Raw genomic sequence first — 27905 nt, 5'->3', positions numbered from 1 at the left:
GGTTTCAGTTCCGGGTCGGGTTGCAGACAGGAGCTGACAGTGGGCAGGAATGCTGCTGATTGGTAAGACAGGGGCCATCGTGGCCGGGGTCTTTGGAGCAGCCTTCATCGGTTATTGTATATATTTTGACAGAAAAAGAAGAAGCGCCCCCGATTTCAGAGCAAAGTTGCGCGAAAGTAAGTGTTGCCCTCGGGCCTCGCTCGCCGTCTCCCAGTTACCAACGACAAATGGATGTTTGTATAACTGCAGGTGGTTGTGTCCTGTTAACCAACACTCAACAACATTGCATTTAGCATGGAGGCTGCTGAGACATGCTCAGTTACAGGAATAAATATAATTTATTTAGAATAACAGACAGCCCGCGGGGGGCCCCGGCATCGTTCTCTCAATTGATTTTTCCAGCGTGGATGAACTTGCTAAATTACAGGAGAGTGCAGCTGCTCTAAAGAACGTGGGTCAGAACTGGAATAAAAGCACCTTCCTTGCAGCACAATCTGCTTTATAACGTGAGTTTCGGCTGGTTCTAAAATTATGACTGTCATAAGTATTTCTTCACAGATGCTGCCTTTATATTTCCAGCATTTTCTGTGTTTATTTCAGATTTCCAGTAACTGCAGTAATTTGCTCAATGTGGTAATTAAACCGTCAGATAGTTAGATGAGAGTGCCTCATTGGTTAACCATAGTGAACACATGGTTACAAGGAGAGAAGTGGGGGGCCGTGTGGTGTAGTTGTAGGGTCAAACAAGCAGTGATAGGAGCAGATAATCAAAAGATGTCACAGACAAAAGAACAAAGGTGTTGATATTATCTAAGAGAATGTGCTAATTAAGAACGGATGGCAGGACACACAAGGTACAGCTCTAGTGGGGGTGGGGTGAAATAAGACTAACAGGGCATAAGAGGTATAGATTTAAAAATAATGGAAATAGGTGGGAAAATAAAAATCTATATAAATTATTGGAAAAAACAAAAAGGGAGGGGGAAGAAACAGAAAGTGGGTGGGGATGGAGGAGCGAGTTCAAGATCTAAAGCTGTTGAATTCAATATTCAGTCAAGAAGGCTGTAAAGTGCCTAGTCGGAAGATGAGGTGCTGTTCCTCCAGTTTGCGTTGAGTTTCACTGGAGCAATGCAGCAAGCCAAGGACCGACATGTGGGCAAGAGAGCAGGGTGGAGTGTTAAAATGGCAGGCGACAGGGAGGTTTGGGTCGTTCTTACGGACAGACCGCAGGTGTTCTGCAAAGCGGTGGACCATTTGCGTTTGGTCTTTCCAATGTAGAGGAGACCACATTGGGAGCAACGAATGCAGTAGACTAAGTTGGGGGAAATGCAAGTGAAATGCTGCTTCACTTGAAAGGAGTTTGGGCCCTTGGACGGTGAGGAGAGAGGAAGTGAAGGGGCAGGTGTTGCATCTTTTGCGTATGCATCGGAAGGTGCCGTAGGTAGGGGTTGAGGAGTAGGGGGTGATGGAGGAGTGGACCAGGGTGCTCTGGAGGGAACGATCCCTACGGAATGCCGCTGGGGGAGGGGGGTGAAGGGAAGATGTATTTGGTGGTGGCATCATGCTGGAGTTGGCAGATATGGCGGAGGATGATCCTTTGAATGCAGAGGCTGGTGGGGTGATAAGTGAGAACAAGGGGGACCCTATCATGTTTCTGGGAGGTAGGAGAAGGCGTGAGGGAGGATGTGAGGGAGATGGGCCGGACACGGTTGAGGGCCCAGTCAACGACCGTGGGTGGAAAACCTCGGTTAAGGAAGAAGGAGGACATGTCAGAGGAACTGTTTTTGAAGGTAGCATCATCAGAACAGATGCGACAGAGGCGAAGGAACTGAGAGAATGGGATGGAGTCCTTACAGGAAGCGGGGTGTGAGGAGCTGCAGTCGAGGTAGCTGTGGGAGTCGGTAGGCTTGTAATGGATACTGGTGGACAGTCTATCACCAGAAATTGAGACAGAGACGTCAAGGAAGGGAAGGGAAGTGTCAGAGATGGACCACGTGAAAATGATGGAGGGGTGGAGATTGGAAGCAAAATTAATAAATTTTTCCAGGTCCCGACGAAAGCATGAAGCAGCACCGAAACAGTACCTTGTGTGTCCTGCCATCCATTCTTAGTTAGCACATTCTCTTGGATAATATCACCACCTTCAACACCTCTTTGTTCTTTTGTCTGTGACATCTTTTGATTATCTGCTCCTATCACTGCTTGCTTGTCCCTACAACCACCACCCCCACCCGCCACGTCTCTTTCTCTCTTTTCCCCCCCCCCTCCCAAAACCTTAAACCAGCTTATATGTCACCCCTCTCCTAATTTTACTCAGTTCTGTTGAAGGGTCAAGAGGATTCGAAACGTCAACTTTGCTCTTCTCTGCCGATGCTGCCAGACCTGCTGAGTTTTTCCAGGTAATTCTGTTTTTGTTTTGGATTTCCAGCATCCGCAGTTTTTTGTTTTTATCACATGGTTATAAGACTAAGGTAAAGAGAAACAAATTCCATTAGATGATTTTGTAAACTGGCCTTTGTTTTAGACGTACCTTTAGTTTTTAAAGGTTGATTTGTGATCAACTTTAATATAGTAGTATTAAGTTGAAGATTGAATCATAGCGTAACTACTCTTATTATTTCTCAGAATGATCTGTATACATGAAGATGCCAGTGGAGCGGCTCTTTAAGTTAAGGAAAGCATATCTTGATAATATTTGTGTTGTTTATTCGAAGTTCAACACTTAACATTTGACTTATTTATACTGGGACCCTGCTATAACATGGCTTAGGTGGTCCATATCTCTAGACTGCATTTATAGATGAGACTGTTTTATAATGGAGCCCCAGTGTATTTTGTGAGAACCACATCTGGTTGGGTATAAATTTTATTGGGGTTTTTTTGTTCCCTATATCAATTAACATTTCCTCCTAGGCTAGGAAGATGTGTATGCATTGGGCCCCTCCAAACAGTGTCTTTTGCTGGTGCCTAATACTCAGGCTTACGCATATATACACTATCCAGCAGGAGTCACTGGATAGCCAGCAGCAGTATTAGTAGGTTTGTCTCTTTGCTAAAACAATGGTGTTGAGGTCAACTGAAATTCCTTTGCTGCCTCAGCAGAGTTTAGTTACTTATCTGGAAGCCTTTCTGACTTGTGTGCTCTAATACTAGACTGGAAAAATACTATTTAAATGAAAACTTTGGGGTCCAAGAGGGGACCCATATTATACTGAGTTCCACACTATAGCAGACCACAGTGTATTTTTTATAAATAAAACTAGAATTCCCTTTCTATCCCACTTTCCATTTTTAAGCTCCACTCTCTTCCCTCATGCTGTGTGGTGTTCCCCAGTTGAGAAGGTTAAGGTGAGAAAGTTGTTTTCCTTCTAAGCTTCCTTTGATACAAACTTTTGATTCTTTTATTAGACAGAGTAATTTGCCAACTTCTGTTTTCTCCCTACTTTTTTTCTGGTTCCCATCTTTTCCTTTTCTTTGTTCTCTCAAGGTTGACAATTAATGGATGAGAGAGTGCAACCTACTACAATGCACAGTAATTTAAAATATAACTATTATATCAATGTTAAAGTTTTAATAGAAGACAATTGTTGTAATTTTGATATATTTTAAGTAACTATTATTGCTCAGCTGCAGAATTCAGTTTAGAAGCTATCAAGCCCACAATATAAACTGTAAAGTGAGAATTGGTGGCATGCTTGTAACCTTTTTTGATTATCTCTAGAGTAAATCAGCTATGTTTTGTAGCAGTACTGAAGTTTTATTGTCACAACCGACTTTTCCTTTAGCATGACAGAGCCATTGTTATAGTGGATTCTTGTCAGTACAAGAGTAGGAGGGGCACTAAAATAAGGTTTTATTTGATTTCACTCAATAGTTCAGCGGAAGTTGCATGAATTTATCTCTCAATTTGAGAACTGGGATTTGTTAATGGAAAGAAAGAGTAGTGTTATGTCCACTTTATACATATACTACTTTTAGATCTACGTTTTAATGTGTAATACTGCATGTACCCATGAGTTCTATGCAAGTGATTATTTTTTAAAAAGTCAGTCACCAGTAAACTTATTAAAACTAAATTACATGTCCGAACAATAGTAAAAGTAAATTGGTGATCTGGAATTTATAATTACCAAAGACTACAAAGCATTATGTGCGGCTTTGACATATTCCTTTTTTCCCCTCGAGATTTATTTGCCATACAACTTTTCACTTGGCTGAATGTTGGATGAATGCTTATCTAATCGAAGTAAACATACACTGTTTCAGCTCTGATTACAATGTGAAATGAAATTTTGTAGTCTTGAACTGGCATCAAAATAATCTGTTTGTTTAAGGGCAAAATGTATATAATTTAATCATTAGAACCATAATGAAACATTGTGCTTTTAGAAAATCACATGGTTAAATTTTAATAAACATTTGAACCAAAACTCAGGTACATTTTGAATAACTATCGAGGCCAAAAACCACCATTTTCTTTTTGATTATTAAAATACAAGTTTGTTCAGATAAGAAATATCTTTCTTTAGTAGATAAGAATAAGATAAATTGAATATTGCCTTGCTGGCTATGCTACAGTTGTTCCTTGGCCAGAGTTTTATAATGATGTAAAGGAAGATCACAAGGTTCAAACTGTATTACAGGAGGAAAGAATAGGTTTGATCTTACTTCATGTGCTTCAAAATATATAAAATGAATTAGTGATGCTGTAATTGGCAAGTATAATTGCTCACTGATGTAAATGATCACAGTTGATTTATTTTACAATTCCGGTGAATGAATATAAACATATACAAAACTTATATTCCCAGCTCTCCAGTGGTTTAATAAGGAAGTTCCTTTAACTTCGTCTGTGTTCTACTTCAAAATTCAGAAATTGGATTTCATTTTGCATTCTATATTTCCATGATTTTAAATGGCTATTCTGATTCTCAAAATTTACAGGAAGAAGAAAACAGAAGAAACAAGATAAAGAAAACGATTGTATTGGCAAGGTAAGATTAACTACTCAGTGATGCACAGCATTATACTTGGTAAATTTTTGGGAATTGAGCGAGCAGCAGGTATTTGGACCAGGAACTTTTCCAGGTTCAATTCCTAGTGTCTGCAGAATTATCTGATATCCTCTAAAGGCAGTAAGAACTTGCTGAAATTAGAATCAATGTCTTTGATTATAAAGTGGGTAGAGGGTGGGCACAAGGAGAATCAATCACAGTTTTTGCTGCTTATTGTTATCTAATGATACCTGTTGTCAAGTATGTGGGTGGAGGAAAGCTTGGTGTACACTGTGGTGCAGTTTATATTTTAAAAGCAGCTGACACGCGTTGTCTACATTGATACATGAAGAATGATCAACTGCTTGAAGTATTAGAGAACTGTGTATAAATCTAACATGCCTCAGGAACAAACGGAAGAAAACTGGGTGGAAAAAATATTTAAGAAATATTGTAATGGCATATCACATGGCAGCAGTTGCCAAGCCAAACAAAATGTTGGAGTGTACACATCCCAGGATGTCCATTTTATTGCTATATTTAGTTATTCAAAAAGGAAAATTTAGTTCTGGATCTTAGATTTATGGGCTAAGAAATTTGATTGGAGTGAAATCTGCTCTGATTGGAATTAAACAAAAAAAGGGAAACGTGTCCAAGTTTTTAAAATTATTATCCTTACTAAAATTAGCAATGATTTTATGTTCAGAAGTTAGCTTTTTTTGCATTGAATTAATCATAAAACAAATTGACCGATTCCCGATTCAGTACTGAATAGGATTGACTCATTGCCACTGTGGAGAGAATGATCCCCTATATGTGAACCTAAATGACAGGGAGCTGAGATACACTAAATTACAATTTCTCATCCTTTTATTCTTTCTTAATAAAATATAAGACACTGTAAAACCCCAACAACTTACTTGAAACTGCACTGTACTTCGAAGTGAATATAAACAATGAGCACTACCATGTTTTATAAAACGGTTACAGCAGTTTTAACTACGTGACTTTGGTTTGGACAGGACTAGAGACTTAATGGTGTAGATTTTATGGTCAGTGGTGAAGCAAGGATGCTTACCATTGCCACTGGTAGAATTTAGCATTCAGTTTGGAGAGTGAGAAACTTGGGTTGGAAACAACTGTGCTAAACTTAAGGGTAATTACAGTGGAATGAGGGCAGAGTTGGCTGGATTGGACTGGGAAAGGAGTTTAGCAGAAAAGATGGTTGATGAACAGTGGCAGACGTTTAAGAAAATAGTTCATGACTCTCAACAAAGCTATATCCTAGTGAGGAAGGAGGATTCAAAGAAGGAAATAAACTAATCATGATTAACCAAGGAAGTTAAGGACAGTATCAAATTGAAAGAAAAAAAGACATACAATGTGGTAATGATTAGTGGTAAGCCAGAGGATTGGGAAAGTTTTAAAAACCAACAAAAGATGACCAGAAAAAAAAGGGAGAAAATAAACTTTGAGGGTAAACTAGCAAGTAATATAAAAATGCACCGTAAGAGCTTCTTTAAATATATATAAAAAGGAAGCAAGGCCAAAGTGAACATAGGCACCTTAGAGAATGAGGCTGGAAAAATAATAATGGGGAACCAGGAAATGGCAGAGGAGTTGAATAAATACTTTGCATCAGTCTTCACAATAGAAGATACTAATAGCATTCCAAAAATACTAAACAATCAAGGGGCAAAAGTGAAGGGGGGGTTGTGTGGGGGAGAGGAAATAAATACAATAACTATCACTAGAGAAAAAATACTAGGGAAACTAATGGGGCTAAAGGCCAATAAGTCTCCTGGACCTGATGGGTTGCAGGCCAATAAGTCCTCTGGACCTGATGGGTTGCATCCTAGGATATTAAAGGAAACAGCTACAGAGATGGTGGATGCACTGGTAGTAATGTTCAAAGAATCCTTAGATTCTGGAAAAGTCCCAGAGGATTGGAAAACTGCCAACGTAACACCCTTATTCAAAAAGGGAGGGGGACAAAAAACAGTTAACTGTAAGCCAGTTAGCTTAACATCTGTCATTGGGAAAATGTTGGAGTCTGTTATAAAGGATGTACTAGCAGAGCATTAAGAAATGCATAATCTAACCAAGCAGAGTCAGCATGGCTTTATGAAGGGGAAATCATGCCTGACAAATCGATCAGAATTCTTTGAGGAGGTAACAACCAGGATAGATAAAGGAGAACCAGTAAATGTAATATATTTGGATTTCCAAAAGGCGTTATATATATATATATATAGTGCATGAATCCCAAAAAGCTAACCTACAAGTTCAACAGGTAATAGGGAAAGCAACTGGAGTGTTGGCCTTTATTTCAAAGGGAATGGAGTATAAAAATAGGGAAGTCTTGCTAAAACTACACAAGGCACTAATTGGACCACAGCTAGAATACTGTGAATAATTTTGGTGCCCTTATCTAAGCAAAGATCTACTAGCGTTGGAGGCAGCCCAGAAAGGTTTACGAGGTTGATCCTGGGAATGGAGGGATTTTCCTTTTGAGGACAGATTGAGTAGGTTGGGCCTGTACTCATTGGAGTTTAGAAGAATGAGAGGCGACCTTATTGAAACATATAAGATTCTTAGGGGGCTTGACAGAGTAGATGCTGAGAGGTTGTTGCCCCTTGTGGGAGAGTCTAGGACCAGAGAGCATAATCTGAGTAAGGGGGTGCCCATTTAAAACAGGATGAGGAGGAATTTCTTCTCCTGAGGGTAGTCAACCTGTGGAATTCTTTACTGCAGAGGGCTGTAGAGGCTGGGTCATTAAGTATATTCAAGGCTGAGATAGATTTTTAATCAGTAAGGGAATCAAGGGTTATGGGGAAAAGGCAGGAAAGTGGAATTGAGGATTATCAGATCAGCCATGATCTCATTGAATGGTGGAGCAGATTTGATGGGCCAAATGGCCTACATCTGCTCCTATGTCTTATGGTCTTATTGGACCTTGAAGAAATCTAATGATTTCTATGGTTTGCTTTTCCTCTTTCCTGGCAGCTGTTTAAATCTGGCACCAAGTCAAGGGGCGGTCTTGGCATGCTGGAGTAGTGATATCCGCAAGCAGAGACGGAGTAAATCACAAAAGCTAACCAGGAAATTAAAAGCAGTTAAATTCCTACCTACACTTTTAAAGTAAAATTTTACCTAGTGAAAGAAATGAGCATCACTGGATTAAGAAAGAAACTAAAATAAGAACAAACTTTTTAAAAAAAGAAAAACACCTTTTAAAAAAAAATACTAAGGTAGATTTTTTCATCAGTATGGAGAAATTAGACATTCCACAAATATAAAATTAGCTTTTCAGGGCACACAGAGTGTTTAATAGTAATTATGAAGTTGGTATGGCATTAAAATCCCAGTTACACCTCATTCAAAAGGTGTAACTTTTTCGAGGGTTTTTATAGCAAAGCTAACGGCATAAGGGTGGAAGTTTGCGTTAACTTTTTTTGAATTCCATAATTTTGTGGGGATGTGGGGATGGAAACATGGGGAGAGAAACATAGAATTAATGACAACAACTTCTGGATTTCTGTGTTACTCTGTGCATTTGTGGACTCAAAAGTTGTTGTCAGTTTCAGTGGAGAAATGATAAACACTAAAAGTTTTGCTATCGTTACTACACCAAAATCCAGGCCAATATTCCTTGTTCTAACATTTTCAGCAGAGATAGCGAGTTAGTAATATTAAGGAAGCATTCTACCAGAAGACTAAAATTTAGTGAGTTTCTGGCCAATGTGTTGAGACAAAATCAATGTGCATAGAGCTGAGAACAAGAAGGGTGCTGGTACAATCATCACACATTACAGGGCACAAAATTTTGAAGATAACAGGAGAAATTTATGGATGGTTCTGAGAGATGTGCAATAATATTGGGTAACTTTGCTTTCTAGATCAGTTTTTTAAACCAACAATGAAGGAAGCATTGATTGGTTTTGTTGTGGAAAATTAACTGAGGCAAAATACTTGATATTAAAGTAGAACAATTGTGAAACTGCGACAACAAAATTATTAGGTTCAATATAAGAATAGGAAAGTATAATGAAAAGCCAAAAATAAAATGTTGAAATGGGAAGAGCCAAAGCTCAGTGCATTAAGAACCTTGATCCAAATTAATTGGGTAAAAAAGTTAGCAAAAGGACAACCAATCAGTAGTAGGAAATCTTCAAATATGAAATGGATAGAGTGGAAGACAATTTTTTGCCTTTTGGAATACATCAAAAAGATGAGTTCTGTGAAGACATAGACAGGTTAAAACCAAACCTCAAAGGGAGGTGTATAATAAAATTAGGACTAACAGTACCAAAGAAAATCACGAGGAATGTATTGTCATGGTGAATGGCAAGGTTTGAATGCTTAAAAGGGAATATAAAAAGGGCTAGCAGGTAATATAAAATGAAATAGTGAGAACTTTTTAAAAGCATATTAATAGCAAAAGAATGGCTAAAATGAATCCAGTTGCTTATGGATTAAGGGGAAAATTGAATCTGGATGAAAGCATGAGGTAGACATTAAATGAATATTTTGAATAACTAAAAGCAAAATATTGTGGATGCTGGAAATCTGAAACAAAAACAGAAAATGCTGAAAAAGCTCAGCAGGTCTGATAGCATCTGTGAAGACAGAAACAGAGTTAATGTTTCGAATCCATATCACCCTTCATCAGAGCTGAAGAGAAGTGGAAATGTGTGAAATTTAAACTGTGTGTGTGTGGTGGTGGTGGGGGGGCCGCGGTGTGTGTGTGTGTGCGCGCGTATGCGTGCGCGTCCGCAGGTGGAGCTGGATAGTAGGCCAGTGATAGGTGGGGACAAAGGAAGGATTGACAAAGATGTCATGAATTAAAGGTGCTGATAGTGGCATAAAGGTAAGAAAGAAGAATGTGCTAATAGCGGAGCAATGGCGGGAGGAAAAAAAAAGATCAAAAATGGGATAAAGGGGGGATAAAACCACGGGTAAATACATAAAAATAAAATAAATGTAGAAAAAAGGGGGTGAGGATGATGGAGAGAGTTCATGGTCTGAAGTTGTTGAACTCCATGGGCAGAATTTTGCCGTCGGCGAGCAGAGGGTGTAAAATGCTCGCTGACGCGGGATGACATCAGGGGAATCCCCGATGTCATCCCGCCCCATTTAAATTTTCAGGGAGGCGGGGGCACAGCAAAATCAGCTGTGCGCCCACCAACCTGTCAATGACCAATTGAGGCCATTAACAGGATCATTTAAACAATTAAAGGACCTGCCCGTCCAACTTTAAGGTTGGTGGGCAGGCCAGGAGCCCCGGCGGCAAATAGAAAAAGCATGAAACCTCACCCATTGGCGGGATGAGGTTTCACACAGGGTTCTAAAAAGTTTAATAAAGTTTTACTGTAATTTATGAACATGTTCCATCTCATGTGACATTTTCACATGAGGAGGACATGTTAGCGAATTTTTTTTTTCTATTAATCTTTTTAAAAGTGTAAGCTATCTCCCTGAGGCAGCACTTAGCTTCAGGGAGATGTGCGCTCTTTCGTGCGCATGCGTGAAAGAGCGCACTCTTGTTTTTGGGCAATCCCCTCCTGCCCGCACAGGAAGTGCACAGCGATTCCCGCCGGACGTCACGCTGGGTGGGCCTTAATTGGCCCGCTCACGTAAAATGGCGGTGGGGCCCACTTCTCTGGCGGGGATTGGCTCCCAGCCCGCTGGAGATTGGATCGGGCCAGCCCGCCTGGCAGGCAGAAAATTCTGCCCCATGTTAAGTCCAGAAGGCTGTCAAGTGCCTAATTGGAAGATAGGGTGCTGTTCCTCCAGTTTGCGTTGGGCTTCGCTGGAACATTGCAGCAGGCCAAGGACGGACATGTGGGCATGAACAGGATGGCGTTGAAACGGCAAACAACAGGCAGGTCTGGGTCATGCTTGTGGACAGACCAGAGGTGTTGCGCAAAACGGTCACCCATAAAGGACTTCCTTTAAGGACTTCAACCCGTTCCTCCAGTTCCTTCGCCTCTGTCGCATCTGTTCCGATGATTCCACTTTCCAAAATGGCGCTTTTGACATGTCTTCCTTACCTGAGGTTTTCCCCAACTGTGCTTGACAGGGCCCTCAGCCGTGTCCAACCCATCTCCTGTGCCTCTGCCCTCACACCTTCCCCTCCCTCCCAAAATCATGATAAGGTCCCCGATTTCCTTACTTTTCATCCCACTAGCCTCTGCATTCAGAGGATCATCCCCCACTATTTCCGCCAACTCTAGCATGATGCCACCAAACACATCTTCCCCTCAACCCCCTGTCAGCATGCCTTGGGGACCATTCCCTCCAGGACACCCTGGTCCGTTCTTCCATCACCCCCAACACCTCATCCCCTTCCCACAGCATCTTCCCTTGCAATTGCAGAAGGTGCAACACCTGCTCCTTTATTTCCTCCCTCCTCACCAGTCAAGGGCCCAAACACTCCTTTCAAGCGAAGCAGCACTTCACTTGCACCTCCTTCATTTTAGTCTGTTGCATCCACTGCTCGCATTGTGGTCTCCTCTACATTAGGTGACTGCGAAACACCTCCGGTCTGTCTGCAAGCATGACCCAGATCTTCTGGTCGCTTGCCATTTCAACACATCATCCTGCCCTCGTGCCCACATGTCAATCCTTTGCCTGCTGCAATGTTCCAGTGAAGCCCAGTGCAAATTGGAGGAACGGCACCTCATCTTCCAATTAGGCACTTGACATTTCATTTATTTTTAATTTATTCATTCACTTTTTAAATTCATTTATCTGTAGTTTTATCCCCCCTTCTAACCCATTTTCTTTCCTTTTTCCCCCACCGCCACCCCCCTCCTCGTCCCCTACAGGGCCATCTGTTACTTGTTCCATGATGTTCTTTCACACATTGCTACCCTTGTTCTGCTATTATCACATTCTGCTTTCTTGCCTTTATGCCACTATCAGCACCTTTTTTAGCATTAACCACTACAATTAACAATCCCTTTGTCCTTTAGTTCACGACATCTTTGTCAATCCCTCTTTTGTCCCCACCTATCACTGGCCTTCTATCCAGCTCCACCTGCACCCCCCCCACTGCCCCACAAAACAGTATAAATTTCATCACATTTCCACTTCTCTTCAGATCTGAAGGAGGGTCAAACGTTAACTCTGTTTCTCTCCCCACAGATGCTGTCAGATCTGCTGAGTTTTTCCAGCGTTTTCTGTTTTTATTTCAGATTTCTAGCATCCGCAGTATTTTGCTTTAACCTTTGAATCGATAAACACACAGACATCATACAGCAGTATATGAAATTGATAAGCTTTATAACATGTATTACTGCTTGAATTTGAAAAGCACCTTTAAACATAGAAATTGTTCCAAGACACTTCACAAATAGGTGTTAAGGAAATGGGCATTGAACTGGAAAAAGGGATTAGGCATGAATGAAAATTAGTTGTGATGGATTTTGAGATTTTTAAAGATGAAGAGGGAGGTCCAGAGGTAGGGAAAGCTAAGGGAAGAAGTTCCATGGAGTAGTACAGAGATTACTGAAGTTCTGCCACCACTGGTGAGATGGAAATGTACAAAAGGCCAGAGTCCGAGGAACAATGTATTCATAAAGGATTACGGCATTGAGAGAGGCAGTATTTCTGATTTAAATATGTTTGGGACAGAAAGCCAAGGTTAGTCAAGGAAGTTGAAAAACCTAATAGGCAAGTGGACATGTGAATGATACATATGTGAAAGTTTTGGGACAAGTTGGAGTTCCTGGAGAGCTGAGGATGGAAGGCCAGTAAGGGTTCAGTTTGAGTAGTGTGAGATTTTAGTGACAGTCTGATGTAGAGTTGGTGGCAGGAACTGTTGTAGTGATGAAGGAAGTTGCCTTGGTAATGAAGAGGATATGGGAGTTAAAGCTTAGGAGTTTGTGCTGGAGCCGAAGATGATGGCTTCAGTCTGTCAGATGTAAAACTGGAAGAAGTTGTAATTCATTTGGGTCTGGGTGTCAAACAAAGTCAAGGTGGATAAGGAGGGATGATGTACCAAAAATGCTGTCATGGAGGACATTCATACCTTTGGCTAGAGTTGTTTGGGTGCTATGAGAAGGGGGGATATTGAACTGGGAAAATTTGAATATGGAGTTTTGGGAGATTGGGCAGAGTTGAGAGATGACAGCATGTTTGAGGAGCTTATAAAGGGAGATTGTATTTGTGATAGAGGGAGCGGATGGGCTGAGTTTTTAAGGAGCAGGGAGATGATGATTTTGTCATGGAGCTTGAAGGTGCCAAAAAGAACCTTTGCTAGTGTCAGCCCGCATGGAACCAGGAAATGGAGTTGTGGGGTGTAGACTGAGGAATCAGATGATGTGTTTCACGGAGATGAGCTTGGAGAGTGCAAGGTGGATGGAAATGGTTGAATCCTGAGCTGGTGTGTGGGCGCTGGGGTCAGGGGGAAGAGGTAGAGGTGAAGAAATACAATTAAACGAGGCAGCATATCCAGCTGTGGAACTTTTATGGTAATTAAAGTAGTATACACCAGAAGGACAACAGACTACAGGAGTAAAAAGCCATTCAGGAATAGTCATCATAGTAGACAAAGAACAATTATTTTAGTGACCAAAATTGTTATGATGGTGGAACAAGCCCACAAAGTAGCCAAAAAGCATGCTAGATATTTCAAGATGTATATTATGGTGGGTTTTTTAGTTTGTTAAATCCATACACAAAAAGAGGATAGACCTTCATTTGTTCATCAGACATTGTGTTGTGTAATCACAAATGATAATCTCTCAATAACCCATTAGATCCAACAAGTGTGTTCCTTTTCCATTGCTCCATCTCACCTGTGTTCTCTACCATATTCCTTGATCTTTTCTCTCTTCAAGTGCCTCTAATTTTCTCTTTAACAAGTTTATATTGCTTCAAAAAACTTCCCTGTAACTTATTTCACAATTGTATTTGCATTAGGTGAAAAATCTGCAATTGACTTATACTGCTTTCCTCATTTTTAACTTGTGTCTCATGATGAGATTCTCAGAAGAGTTATAAAGATTTTACAATTTTTAGAAAATATTGGAGGTCTGTAAAACCAAAAGCAATAAAAATAATTACAGCTTTACCATGTCCTTGGGGCATTCCATAAAATTCTTTACATGCAATTAATTACTTTTGAAATGTAGTTACTGTTGTTATGCAGCAAACATGGCAGCCAGTTCGTGCACAGCAAGGTCTTGCAACACAACAAATTTAATAAATATCTGCTAAGCTGTTCTTGGTGGTGTCGCCTAGAAGGAAGAATGTAGGCCAAGATACTGAAAAACCCTTTGCTTTCAAATAACAATTGAACATAAGCTGAGACCCAGTCTGCTTGCTCAGATGAATCTCATTTGAAGGAATGCACCTCCGATAATGTAACATTTCTTATGTGCTGCACATAGTGTCAACTGTTCATGTTAAATCAGTCGTAGGAATTAGTGAGCTGACATTGCAATATCATGACATGAAGGTAATAGATTATATTGTAGGGTTAAGCTATATAAGAAAATTATCATGTTATGTCTGTGAATAACGTTCGGAGTAAGTTATAGATTTATCTAGCCATTATCTTCATTTTGGGTTTTGAAGTAAATGTTAGAATTAAATACTGTTGTGACTCATGTTTCTCATTGGCTTGTAAATTCAGTTACCTGATCTGAAAGATGTTGAAGCAGTACAGAAATTTTTTCTTGAAGAGGTACAGTTGGGAGAAGAATTGCTGGCAAGAGGTAAACCATGGATGTTATTGCTCATTATATAGTTCTTTCACAACTAGACCAGATTTTGTATTGACACCAAAGTTGTACAGTAACCATGTACCACGCTGTGCCTTCATTTTGTTAAGTATCTTTCCTCCCTCTACTTTCATTGGCAAAATCCATTTTAAAAGTGCGAGTATTTGGATCCAGCATCAGTTTTGTCTAAAGATGGTGCTGTGGTATTGATTTATAGTGCAGTTCTGCTTTTCAACAAATATTATGACATCCTAATTGTTGTAAAAACCAGGGCTCAATAAAAATCAGGACCTGGCTGAATTGTGGCCTCCAATTCTTATTTCTCTTTCTTGTGCTGCTGCTAGATTTTAATTCCTGCTTAATTTCACCACTGGCATTTGGCCACACAATCATTCTGGACTTGAAAATCAAAACAAATATGTCAGGGTTTTCTGTTCCTTCAGTTGAATACTGGACTTGCCTGTCTGTCTTGTCTTTCCCCAAGATCTGCTACAACACACGTGGCTCCTGTTCCCTATAGTTATAGGTGAAACCCCTGCAAAAAACTCAATGTCAAATGTGTCCTCAACCCTTGCATTGCTCCCCTGCCCACTTCTGCTCCACAGCTTGGTTGCCACCACATTGCCTTCATCTTGGTGTCTTTCTTACTCGCCATCCAATCTTCTGTCATCTCTGTAATGGCCCAACATTTAGGCGACTCTGGGCTTGTCACTAGATGTTCTGTGAAAATAATTTGAGAGTAGTAGGTACTGGCACAATATCAGTGAAGTCTGCACAGATGGGGAAGTACTCATTGACAGGAACAAGCAAACTGCCCGCTGGGTATAGCACTACTCTGAGCTATTCTCATGAAATATAGATATCTTGCTATCTTGCTGCCTTTGCTTAATGACCTTCTGCAGCTACTCATTATGTATGAGCTTGTTGCAGAACACTCATTACTTGAGCACCAACTCCCTAGCAGCAAGGAAAGCACCTGGAAAGGATAGAATGAACATCAACTAAGTTACTCAAGTATGGAAAACCCCACCTGCTGCCATACCCCCATGACTTCTTCCTCCTCTGCTGGAGAGAAGGCCCTGTCCCACAGGCTGTGTGATGCAAACAGCATCACATTATACAAGAACACAGGCGATCGAGGGGATTGCAACAACTACCAGGGCAATGCACTCCTTACCTTCATTGGGAAAGCCTTTTCCAGAGTCATTCTAACAAGGCTCCATCGACTAACCAACAGAACCAACTGGAGGCACAACGTGGCTTTATAACAGGTAGACATGATCTTCTCCTGACGTCAGCTTTGAGACATGAACAGTGCATCAAACACTCTACCTTGCTTTTGTGGATTTCACAAAAGCATTTGACACCATGACTATGATAGGCCTGTACTGGATATTAGAGAAAATTGGCTGTTCTCTGAAAATTCTCACTCATATGGTGCTTTTACAATCATGTGCACCACAACAGGGCTTCCTCTTGGCTTCTACTCTGGTATCCTTTTCTGTGTCTTACTGACCTATGCTTTCCTTGCCAACATGGAAGGGGTATACTTATCAAGACTGAAAGCCAAGACAAAAGTGTGGCATGTCCTGATCAGAGAACTTCTGTATGCTGATGATGCTGCACTGGTTGCCTAGAAGACCAGCTCCAAAGGTTCATGGATGGTATGTCTCATGCTTGCGTCATGTTTTCCCTCACTATCCATGTCAAGAAAACTGTAGTTATGGTACAGGGTATTGTGAATTTGTCTGTGATCATACTTAACATACCACTGGAAGCAATCCACAAATTCTGCCACCTTGGATCTATGGTGACAGCCTGCCTCTTGACAAAGAGCTCAGGATATACATTGGAAAGGCAGCCACCAAATTTGGCTGACTATCAAAATGGACATGGAAAACAACAACCTGACCCGCAGGACCAAGGTACTACAAGGCCTGTATCCTCAGCACATTGCTGTATGGCAGCAAAGCCTGGGCAACTTACACCTATCAAGAAGAAAGGCTCAATAACGTTCATGTTTGGTGTCTATAATGCATCCTTGGCATCACATGGAAGGATAAAGTCACCAATGAAACAGTCCTTCCTAGGGCAAACATGCTGGGAGGTAACATATGTCAAAAGACCAGCAGGGTGCCCAAAGCTTTGATTCAAGGATGCTGTCAAGAGACACGAGTGCCCTCAATACCAATCATGACAAGTGGGAAGCTCTGCTGACACCTGTGGACAGAAGATTGCCACCACAACATTTTGTTTCATAAACTCCGAAGCAGATGCCAGCCCTGCAAACAAGGTATCAGCAGAGATTATCCTGCACTACTGCAAGGAGCAACTTCATGTGTGGCACTTGTGGCAGACTTTGCCTTTCCAGAATTGGCTTCTCCAATAATCAAAAGAAGTACAGCAGATGATCTCATTTGGCCTTACCAGCTGTATTCCCCCAAATTTTCTCAGATGGAAGGATGGCAATACAGTGAATAAGTAAATTTCAGCTGTTTCAGTTCCATTGGACTGCATAAATAGGTGCAAGCAGATACAATGCAACAAAATTATTTCTGGATTGTGGGAGATCCACATGTAGCAGTCTATTGGGATTTTAGCATTTGTCAGCTGACTTTCAGAGATATATGTGCATAATAACTTGGAACATGGTAATCCTTATTTTAACATCGAACGTCAGACCTACCAAGTATGTAAAGCAATTAGTATCCATTTCCTGATTGATTCAGGTACTTGGCTTGCCTTATCACTGCACTAATATCTAACTGGACAGTGGCTGTTGAGCAAGGTTCACAGCTGGCAAGATAGTTAATAGATTACATTCCCACTACCAAAGGACAACTGCACACATATGCTTAGAGACCTGTAGAATGTAGTGACATGTCAATACATTTTCAGTGTTTGAGTGCAGGTGTTAATAACAGTTAATAATTTTACATGAAGTACAGCGGATCCTTGAATACCCAACTTAACCCCACACAGGGATGGCCCTTAAGTTGAATCAGGCCCAAGTAATGTGGTGAAGCAAATATTTCCTTTTCAAAAATGTTGAAATTTAAACCATTCCATCATTATTCAAGTGGAGCATCATTAATGCATGTTTATCTTGCTCAATTCAGAAAATGTGTACATATCTATAATATATTAAGTTTTATGTGTGGTGGGCACCACCTGTAAGTTACATGTAATTTGTTAACTTTAGCCATCATACTTTACCACATCCTTTGAAACACCTGAGGCAAATCTAAAATCAACCCACAAAATAACAAGTATTGAATTCAGTTTGACAATTTACCAAAGTGGTATTTGAACTCTCAACCTCGATGTTACTTGTCTATAGCTTTAACTGCAACTTTGCTGATTTTCAGGTGATTATGAGAAAGGAGTTGACCATTTAAGCAATGCTGTATCTGTGTGTGGTCAGCCCCAGCAATTATTACAGGTTCTCCAGCAGACATTACCACACCCAGTGTTCCAAATGCTTATCCAAAGATTGCCTGCTGTTAGACAGGTATGATAATATTCATTTCTGATATTTGTAAACTTGTTCACTCTTTTTCCTTAAATATATTGCATGTACTGATTATTATTTGAAAATAAAGGAAATGTTTAATTTAAAGATACAAAAATGTTATATAGTAGACAACCTACAGATTTGCTTTTTATATTTCCAAATCTAATTACTCTAGCATTGGCCACTAAGGAACATTTAAAAAGATTTTCAGAGGAATATGATCACTTATCGAGTCCAAATTTTAAATTTGTATTAACGTATTGAAGATTTTTTTAATATAACAAGTGAAGCACTGGCTGAGTTGCAATTTAGCTGATAGGAAAACCTGCAACAGGGCTTTGGTGAACTACATCTGGAATGCTGTGTGCAGTTTTGGTTTCCATATTTAAGGAGCAATATAGTTACATTGGAGGCAGTACATTAAAGGTTCACTGAAATGATCTTTGGGAAGATGGGGTTTTCCTATGATGAGAGGCTGTGTAAATTGGGAATATATTCTCTGGAGTTTAGAAGGATGAGAGGCAATCTTATTGAAACATACAAGGGAGTTGATGGCGTGGACGCTGAGAGATTGTTTCCGCTGGCTGGGGAATCCAAAACATGGAGTCTCAGGATAAGGGGCTAATCATTTAGAATTGAGATGAGAAATTACTTCACGAAAAGGGTTATGAATCTTTGGAATTCTCTACCTCCAGAGGGTTGTGGATGCTCCATCATTTAAGGCTGAGGTTGATTTTTTTTTTTTGTCTCTCAGGGAATTGGGGAAACAGGTGGGAAAGTAGAGTTGAAACCCAAGATCAGCCATGATTGTATTGAATGGCAGAGCAGGCTTGATGGGCTGTGTGGTCTACTCTTGCTCTTATTTCTTGTATTCTGTCATAAATCTCCAAGTTCAAGACTGGTTTTGTCTAATTAGCAAAACAAAAAACATCGAACTGTTAATATTTGCCAGTTGGTAAACTCTGTAAATAGTCTAGGTTAATTTATCAGAGGTCCTACAGTTTAAAAAAAAAAATTATTTTAAAGTAGTTTCATCTTCAGTGACATTGCAAAGTTGTGTAGAAGTTATTTGGAATTATATTTTTTCTCTAAGGGGCAAATAATCAGTTGAAGTCACAAGTAAAACTACGTGCTCACTTTGTTTTAAAAACTACAGAATCCTACTTGTACCATTCAATGAGGTACAAGGCCCATTTATTTATTTGAAAAGTATTTTTGCAACACTTAAGGATTGCATCAAATATATGAAACTATATTGCCCATTACCCATGGAGTACATTAACCAATTCTTAACTAGTAGTTAATATTTTTCTATAACCCTCCCATAAGACAGTATAAAGCACAAATATGAATTAGTGGAAAACATGGGTAATTAGCATGAACAAACAAGACTGGCTATACATAAGACAACCTCTCTTCGGACAAAAGATTTTTTTCGTGATTAATAGCTATAAAGCATTTTGATTAGCAAGTGGGCTGGTAATGAGACAACTGGTCTTTAATCTATTTCTTAAAAATGGTAGGTACTTGGAAATTTGGCAAAATATGAGGGCAGTGGGCAAATAGTGTGAAGATTAAAGTTAGTGTTCTTATTGCTGTGCTGTTGCTGCATTGGGTTGAATGAAAGGATTGTATTTTGAAAGCAAGTGTATTACTGAAACAGAGCCTAGAAGTTTCCAAATATAAATAACTATGGTTCTAACTGGATATCTTAAACGTTTTATCAGAAGTATAAAGTAAAATGAATACATGTACCATCTGTTTCTTTTTAAACACAGAACAGAAAGATGTCTTGATGATTTCTTGTTTGTTACAATAAATGTGAATTTCTCTTCCTCACACTATCCCCACCCCCCACCATCAGCGTTTTCTTGCAGGTATGAATGCACAGAATTTGGTAGAAGATGACGTTGAATAAAAGGTTTACACCATCTTCAGCTCCAATAAAGTTTATTCCATCATCATTGTGGACTTTAACCTCAGTGATTACTGTAGACTTAAGTTTACAAGCAATTCAAATGTGTACCATTCACTTTCAAATAAACCAGAAGCGTTGGTCCATCAGACATAATGAATTCCTGTTTCCATCTATCTTTTCTTGATTATAAGAATGTTCATTTCATTTGCATTTTAATAGGCACCAGTGTTTGTGGCCATTCTTCTACTAGTGCAACACTGTTTTATACTCCATTTGTACCCTCTCAGTTGGTCCATTTTTATATCCGAGGTTGGCTAATCAGTCCTGCTTTGGCTGCTAAAGCTTCATTTTGTTGAATATGATATTCCTGAAAACGCATTGATATTCTTTGGGTCATCTTCAAATATTTCTGTAGACAATGTTCTGAACAGGTTACCTGCATTGAAAATAAAAGTTTATACCAAAATATATTGCAAGGAAAACTAGTAAATCAAAAGTGCAGCTTCTTTTAGTATACATTTCCAGTGTAAACGGAAACCTTCATATTCCCCATCACATGTAAACCGTTTACATATGCAAAAATATACACAACAGGTATTATGACCAGTACAAAGCAGTTTTCAGAACAGTGCCCAATATGTTTGAACATCGTGACCAGGGGACAATTCAAGAAATGTAACACATCACAAGGATACTTGTTCACACATACCAGTCAAAAAGTCAGTGTACGTGAAATGCTGGTTTGAGTGACAGAATAAATGGAGATATTTCTCCTGATAGCTAATGATTATAAGGAGACTCAAAAAGGGTAAGAGGGAGACGAGCTACTTTCAAGGTTTAGCAAATTCAATTCTTAAGTCTTCTGCATTAATTACAGGAGTTGCCCTCAAGGATAATTCTCCTGCTTCTTTCTCTATTCCTGTGAGGGTCATGAAATAGGATGGCCTTTGGTTGGTGCTTCTTTTGCCTTATGACAATATTCCAGGGGTGGAATTTTATAGCCCCATTGCGGCAGGAGCGAGGTCATTCTAAAGTCCACTGACTTCAATGGGACCACCAGCATAAAATTCCACCCCATGTTTCAAGAGAATGCCAACTATGATTTTGATTTAACTGGCTGGAGTGAAATCCCTACAACTTATAATGAAATACAGAAGACACTTGTTGAGTTGAAACTTAGCTACCGTGAATCATGACGGTAAAGTTTTCACCCAAATAGATCGTAGTTGGAGATTTGTAATGGCTTACGTTCTGTAATTGTGTGGCTGTCGGATAAGTCATGTGCCTGTCCAGAAAATAAAGTTTAACATCTCACTTTATGGAAATTTCATATTACCCTATTTTTTTAAAAAAAAGCAATTTTCAGTGATTGGTATAATTAATGTACTCTGTTATATACGTTTTTGTTTGTAAACTATGTAGCATTTCACATTCATGGTGGGCTCTAGTTATTTTACTTTTTGTCCCTTAATAACCAAGATCTCATACTCAATGAGATGAATGACCTGCAACTGTCTTTGGAAGCATTAGAGGAAAATTCTGACATTTCCACAGGAAAAAGTTTCCTCCTCCTTCAATGGTACAAGAAAACCATTTATGTCCGCTTGGTTTTCTATGATTTTGATCCATTAGACTTTCTAGTTTTCAATTCTCCTTCTGTTTGGGTGTTGCAGAAAATAAAAAGGTTCTTGGGTTAGAGTGAAAGAGCTTCTGCTCCCCTTGAATTTGGAAGGTTGATGATGATGGTGAAATCTGAGGGGCTGATTGCCTCATGTATTCTAGCAGCAGAGGCAGAATGAGTCAATAAATTGGCCCCTTTAGGGCCTCGATAGGCCTAAGGATGGGACGACTGTCTGACCCCTACCCGCCCCCTGTAAAAAAGAAAAAAAGTATTCAAATTCAACACTGACATCCCTGATCTTTGTGAAAACAAAAATTCAGGGAAGAAAAAGCATGAAGGACATTTGTTGTACAACTGGAAGTTCCCCCTTCAAAAAGTTGGTTGCCATCTTATCTATTTCAAATCTGGCTGCCCTGGAGTGATAATACACTGGGGTAGTCTTAATGATTTGAAAGTGGGACTTCTATTCTTCAGGGTCCAAACACAGCAGTGTCCACTGCTGCAAATACAAGTTGAGTCTGGGTATTTTGGTTAGGCAGGAAGGCACAAAGTGGGGTACCATCTTGTGGGAGGTGACCCTGATGAGCGCAGGGGACCCCCACACTCAAAGGAGGTACCTTCTCACCCTTAGCCCAAGCAATGAAATCTGAGAGGCTGATTGCCATCCTCAGCCACATGTGTTCTAGTGGCAGAGGCAGAAATAAGTCAATAAATTGGCCTCTTTAAGGGCCTCAATAAGCCTAAGGATGGGAGGACTGTCTGACCCTACCCTGTATTATGGGGCACTGGGCTACCCACCCACTCTATTTGATGTGTCCCCCTGCTTTCAAATATGCTGACAGGGGGCTGCAAAATTCACCCCCAACCATATTCAAAAAGTCTAGAAAGAAGCATTCCCCGATTTTTGAGTACCATATCACATTTGATATACTGCAACCTCATTGTAGATCACGCACAGATTATTTTAAGCAGCATTTAAGGCTCACAAAATGACAACACCACCTTTCAATTGAACTACCCTAAACAAATGAATTTAAAATAAAAATGTAGTTTTGTTTAAAGATCTAATAAGTGGGGAATATTAGAAAGCATTTGTGAAGGTACGATTCTTCAGTGCTTTCTCAAAACAAGAGTGGTTGAATAGAAGTCAAATTGAGAAATAATTGTGTTGACTTTAAACTACTTCATTGGAAATACAATTAGTACAGAATATACCTCTTCTGTTCTCACTTCCCTAGTTGTGAAGTCCTTTACACAGTCCATAAAGCAGTGCTCAGTCAGTTTGTTGTATGTGCCCAGAAATTCTTTAAACTGTGCAGGTGGAAGAAAAAAGGAACATTGTTATGGTATTAAATCTGTGTTGCCTTCTGTAGTAACACTTAAATGTGTTTACTAATTTTCAATATTAAAGTAAACCTCAATGAAATTTACCTGTTTTATTTGGTCTGTTTCTGATATTTGTGCCATTACAACTATGCTTTTCTGGTCTTGGGAAGGGTTATTGTATCTGGCAATAAAACAACAATTTAGTATAGACACACATTAGAATTGAAAAGAGATGTTGTGTTAAACTTGTATAGAATTATGATTAGACCACATTTGAAGCAGTGTGCAGTTCTGATCTCCATATAATAAAAGGAACACAGAGCCACTGGAGAAATTGCAAAAAAGATTCATAAGGATGATACCAGAACCGAGAGGTTATACCCATCAGCAAAAAAATGAAAAGGCTGAAGCCCTTTGCTCTAGAAAAGAGAAGGCTGAAAGTTAACCTGATAGAAGTTTTTTGATTATTAAAGGTAAACATAAATAAAGTGTTTCTACTTGGTGGTGGTATCAAAACCAGGGGCCATAAATATAAAAGCAAAAAACTGCGGATGCTGGAAATCCAAAACAAAAACAAAAATACCTGGAAAAACTCAGCAAGTCTGGCAGCATCTGCGGAGAGGAACACAGTTAACGTTTTGAGTCTGAATGACCCTTCAAAAGAACTAAGTAAAAACAGAAGAGAGGTGAAATATAAGCTGGTTTAAGGGGGGGTGGAACAAGTAGAACCAGAAGATGTCACAGACAAAAGGACAAAAATTAAGGGTAGAAAGCAGGACAAGCAAGGTACAGATAGCCCTAGTGGGGGTGGGGTGGGGTGAAGGAATTGAAAAAGGCTAAAAGGTAGGGAGGTTTATGGAGGGAATTCCAGACCTTGAGGCTGAGGCAACTGAAGGCATAGCTGCTTGTGATGGAGCAAAAAAAATCAAATGCTGAAGAGACTAGAATTAGAGGAGCACAGCTATCTTGGATAGTTATGTGGCTGAAGATGACAGATGGGGAGGGGCTGAGGCCATGGAGGGAGAATTTTAAAATTGAGGCATTGTTTAACGGGGATCCAATGCAGGTTAGTGAGCACAGCAGTAGTGAGTGAATTGGACGTGCTATGAATTAGAGCAGTGGCAGTAGAGTTTTGGATGGACTCAAATTTACAGAGGGTAGAATGTGGGAATCAGGAATGCATTGGAATAGTCAAGTCCGGAAGTAACAAAGACATGGATAAGGATTTCAGTGGCAGATGAGCTGAGGTGTGAAGGAGTTCGGTGATACTGAATTGGAAATAAATGGTCTTAGTAATAGCATTGATATATTGACACTCATTTCAGGGTCAAATATGACACCAAAGTTGTGAACAGGCTGATTCAGCCTCAGTTACTATGCAGAGATGGAGTTGGTAGTTAGGAAATGGAGTTTGTAGCAGGGACCAAAGACAATGGTTTCAGTTTTTCCAATAGTTAACTGGAGGACATTTCTGATTAGTACTGGATCTCAGCCAAGCAGCCTGGTAATTTAACAGCAAAGGAATCAAATGAGGTGATGATGAAGTAGAGCTGGTTAGCATACATGTGAAAAATGACATCATGGTTTCAGGTGATGTCGCCAAAGGGAAGCATGTAGTTGAGAAATACGAGAGGACCAATGGTTATGGTGCGGAAGTGAGACAAGAAGACATTGCGAGTAATTTTCTGGTTATGGGTATGGCTGGAAGTTGCTGGAGAGATGTTGAAGGAGGATGCTGTGGTCAACCATGTCAAAAGCTGCAGAGCAGTCAAGGAGGGATTGTTTACCTTTCTTGTCATGGTCACATAGGATATCATTTGTGATTTTGACGAGAGCCGTTTTAGTACTGTGGCTGGAGTGGAGACCTGACGAGGGGAATTCAACACAGAGCTCCAGGAAAGATGGGCATGTACTTAGAAAGCGACATGTTCAAGCACTTTGGAGAGGAAAGGTAAGTTGGAGATGGAAGGGTAGTTTGCAAGAAGAAATTTCTTTACCTAAAGCTTGGAGCTCACTCTCATAGAGAGTTGATTTGAACTACATATATGTATTTAAGGGAAAGCTAGATAAACACAAGGGCAATAGATTATGCTGTTAGGGTGGGAGGAGGCTTATATGAACATAAACACTGGCGTAGACCAGTCAAGCCAAATGGCTTATTTCTGTGCTGAACATTCTATGTAATATGGTTCTTAAAAAAACAATTTGTAATGTAACTGGTCAACCAGAGAGATATAGAAAAGCACTAAAAAGAGCTTTGCAGTCCATTTGGGTGGTCCCAAAAATTAATATTTGTTGACTCCTTCACAGCTGTCTAATTCACCCTTGATATTGCCCCACATTATTTGGTTCCATGTCCCAAGGTAGTTAATTCCACAACTTTGCCACCTTTGCATAAAGTATGGGTCTAAACTGTACATGCTATTTAGTTTGGACAATGGCAGTGTGAGCGCGAACAGAAAAAGGAGGATAGGTAGAAAGGGAAGCATAAAAAATTGACAAAGTGAAATAGGCTTCAATGGCTGAGGCACCTGGCAGAAGAAAAACAGAAGCAACAAAACTCTGCCAACCATCAGCAGTGTTCTGACTGGGCTCCCCACCTTAAGTACCAACTGGCTCCTTGCCCCATCCCGTAGATGTCAGGAGAAAATTAAGAATTGTAGTTAAGGTCTGAATATAAAGTCATTCTTAAGATCAGAGGGCTGGAAAGGGCCTAGTAGGAAGATAAGGTGTTGCTCCTCAAGCTTTGAAGTACTTCAAAAGTACTTCATTAGCTCTAAAGTGCTTTGAGACAGCCGATGGTTGTGAAAGGTGATATATAAATACAAGTCTTAATTTGGAACAGTGTCAAAGGCTAAAGACAGGTCAGAGTAGGGTGGAGAATTAAAATGCAAGTGACAGGATGCTCAGGACAGAGAGAGAGAGAGGAGTTCAACAAAGCAAATCAGTATTTGGTTTCACTGATGTAGAGAAGATTGTACCAAGACCAGCAAAGACTAAGTATATGTGAAATTGCTTCTCACAGGATGAGAACTTTCATGGAAAGGTGTGGGAAGGACAGCAGGTGGTATGGGTGATCCAAGAATGAATCAGGATGGTGGGGTATGGCGGGGCGGGGCACCAGGGTGCAGTGGAGGAAACGGAGCCTTTGGGATGTTGAGATGGGAGGAGGTGTTTGGTGGTGAGATCATACTGTAGGTAGTGGAACTGGCAGATGATCTAACAAGTGCACAGCCTGGTAGGATGGAAAGTTAGAACAAGGGGGACCCTATCACGGGTGGGGGAGAGGCGATACGGCATAAGCACCAGAAAGAGCAGTCAACCATGGTGGAGGGGAATCCTCAGCTAGGGAAAAATGCCGTTTCAGAAACTTGAATGGAAGATCATCTGAACAGGTTTCACAGAGGCAGATAAACTGGGAGAAGGTAATAGAGTCCTTACAGGAAGCTGGATGGAAGGAAATTAATGCCTTCCACAACGCCCTGGATTACATTTCTTCTTGAGTTGAGAAAATAATGGAGCTAAATAAAACTGCACATGGCTCCATTTCATTGCGGGGTGAGGAATAGAATAATAACAGGCCATGTGATCCACCCAGTCCGTACTGGTGGTTAACCTTCACAACAGCAGTGCCCACAGATTCCCTACAACCAGAGAAAGAGCCAGTTTGCTGGAAACATGGACTCAACTGTAAAGGGGCCGATCACCTGTGCAGCAACCAACGACGGATGCACTTCAAACCGCACAAAATCCTCCCACAAGAAGTAGGAGCTGTGGCTACAGTCAGTAAAGACACATCGGAGCCTTTCCAGCCACATGCGTTGTGAGTGGTTGTCAAGGAAGAGGTTACGGCTGCTCGATCCCGTTTCACCTCTATTCACGAAAATACCGCTGGAGCCATGACTTACCGGAGCGTCTTCCCGCCTCAAATCCGAACTCCCAGTGGCACATTCACTAGCGTCATCAGTAAAGTAAAATAACCCAGCTTTGTACGGTCACTGACCATTGATTATAGAAGTTCAAGGACCAGATTTCAGTTGAAACAGATTTTTTTTAAGAGAAAGTTATGTAAATAGTGCGGGGGCAATCGAAAGCGTCAGCTGGGAAATCCGGGCTAGTTTTGCTTTGTTGGAGGCGGGGAGCTGGGATTTAACGGTCCAGTAATGCCCGGATGCAGCTCGAGCCCTTTTTGAATTTTGATCAAAAGTTTCGACTCCAGAAGAAATAACAGGATAGGGGGCCCTAGCGGCACTTGTGTGAACCCCCCACGACAGAAGACCCCAGCAATACCCACCTGCCCCTGACAGGAGACCCTAGCAATACCCCTCCAGGGTCCCCAACATCTCTGTCCCCCTCTCGGGTCCCCAACATTTCTCCCCCTCCCCCCCCTTCCAGGGTCCCCAACATTTCTCCCCCTCCACCCCCCCTTCCAGGGTCCCCAACATTTCTCCCCCTCCCCCCCTTCCAGGGTCCCCAACATTTCTCCCCCTCCACCCCCCCTTCCAGGGTCCCCAACATTTCTCCCCCTCCCCCCCCTTCCAGGGTCCCCAACATTTCTCCCCCTCCCCCCCCTTCCAGGGTCCCCAACATTTCTCCCCCTCCCCACCTCCCGGGTCCCCAACATTTCTCCCCCTGTTCCCCCCCCCCACCTCCCGGGTCCCCAACATTTCTCCCCCTGTCCCCCCCCCCACCTCCCGGGTCCCCAACATTTCTCCCCCTGTTCCCCCCCCCCACCTCCCGGGTCCCCAACATTTCTCCCCCTGTTCCCCCCCCCCCCCCACCTCCAGGGTCCCCAACATTT

The 27905-nt window shown here is 40.9% G+C and overlaps 2 protein-coding genes across 5 annotated transcripts; one reads left to right on the top strand and one right to left on the bottom strand.

The window, feature by feature from the left end:
- On the top strand, positions 1–20305 carry LOC121292409 (mitochondrial import receptor subunit TOM20 homolog). The gene is made up of 5 exons (XM_041214273.1): positions 1–176; positions 4945–4994; positions 14638–14719; positions 18094–18236; positions 20104–20305. The coding sequence occupies exons 1-5, from the start codon at positions 50–52 to the stop codon at positions 20155–20157; spliced, it is 456 nt and encodes a 151-aa protein (XP_041070207.1). The 5' UTR covers positions 1–49; the 3' UTR covers positions 20158–20305.
- On the bottom strand, positions 19947–27208 carry timm9 (translocase of inner mitochondrial membrane 9 homolog). 4 transcript variants are annotated; one of them, XM_041214275.1, is made up of 4 exons: positions 27013–27208; positions 23210–23285; positions 22994–23089; positions 19947–20593 (listed from the first exon to the last, which is right to left on the bottom strand). In XM_041214275.1, the coding sequence occupies exons 2-4, from the start codon at positions 23243–23245 to the stop codon at positions 20456–20458; spliced, it is 270 nt and encodes an 89-aa protein (XP_041070209.1). In that variant the 5' UTR covers positions 23246–23285; positions 27013–27208; the 3' UTR covers positions 19947–20455. The 4 variants fall into 4 exon arrangements, with proteins under 4 accessions (XP_041070209.1, XP_041070213.1, XP_041070211.1 ...); XM_041214279.1 differs by lacking the exon at positions 27013–27208 and adding an exon at positions 26812–27012; XM_041214277.1 differs by lacking the exon at positions 27013–27208 and adding an exon at positions 26794–27006.
- Between the last annotated feature and the right edge of the window lie 697 nt (positions 27209–27905).

Source organism: Carcharodon carcharias, chromosome 20, assembly GCF_017639515.1.
Source record: "Carcharodon carcharias isolate sCarCar2 chromosome 20, sCarCar2.pri, whole genome shotgun sequence".
In the NCBI taxonomy this organism is placed as follows: Eukaryota; Metazoa; Chordata; class Chondrichthyes; order Lamniformes; family Lamnidae; genus Carcharodon; species Carcharodon carcharias.
The sequence above is the reverse complement of the archived record's forward strand: the minus strand, read 5'-3'. Positions and strand labels throughout refer to the sequence as shown.

Coding starts and splice junctions, on each gene's coding strand:
- LOC121292409 (XM_041214273.1), top strand. CDS start 50: ATGCTGCTGATTGGTAAGACAGGGGCCATCGTGGCCGGGGTCTTTGGA. Junction 4,995..14,637: donor AAAACGATTGTATTGGCAAG/GTAAGATTAACT, acceptor TTGTAAATTCAG/TTACCTGATCTGAAAGATGT. Junction 18,237..20,103: donor GATTGCCTGCTGTTAGACAG/GTATGATAATAT, acceptor CCCCACCATCAG/CGTTTTCTTGCAGGTATGAA.
- timm9 (XM_041214275.1), bottom strand. CDS start 23,245: ATGGCACAAATATCAGAAACAGACCAAATAAAACAG. Junction 23,090..23,209: donor AAACAGACCAAATAAAACAG/GTAAATTTCATT, acceptor CCACCTGCACAG/TTTAAAGAATTTCTGGGCAC. Junction 20,594..22,993: donor GGGAAGTGAGAACAGAAGAG/GTATATTCTGTA, acceptor TTTTCAATGCAG/GTAACCTGTTCAGAACATTG.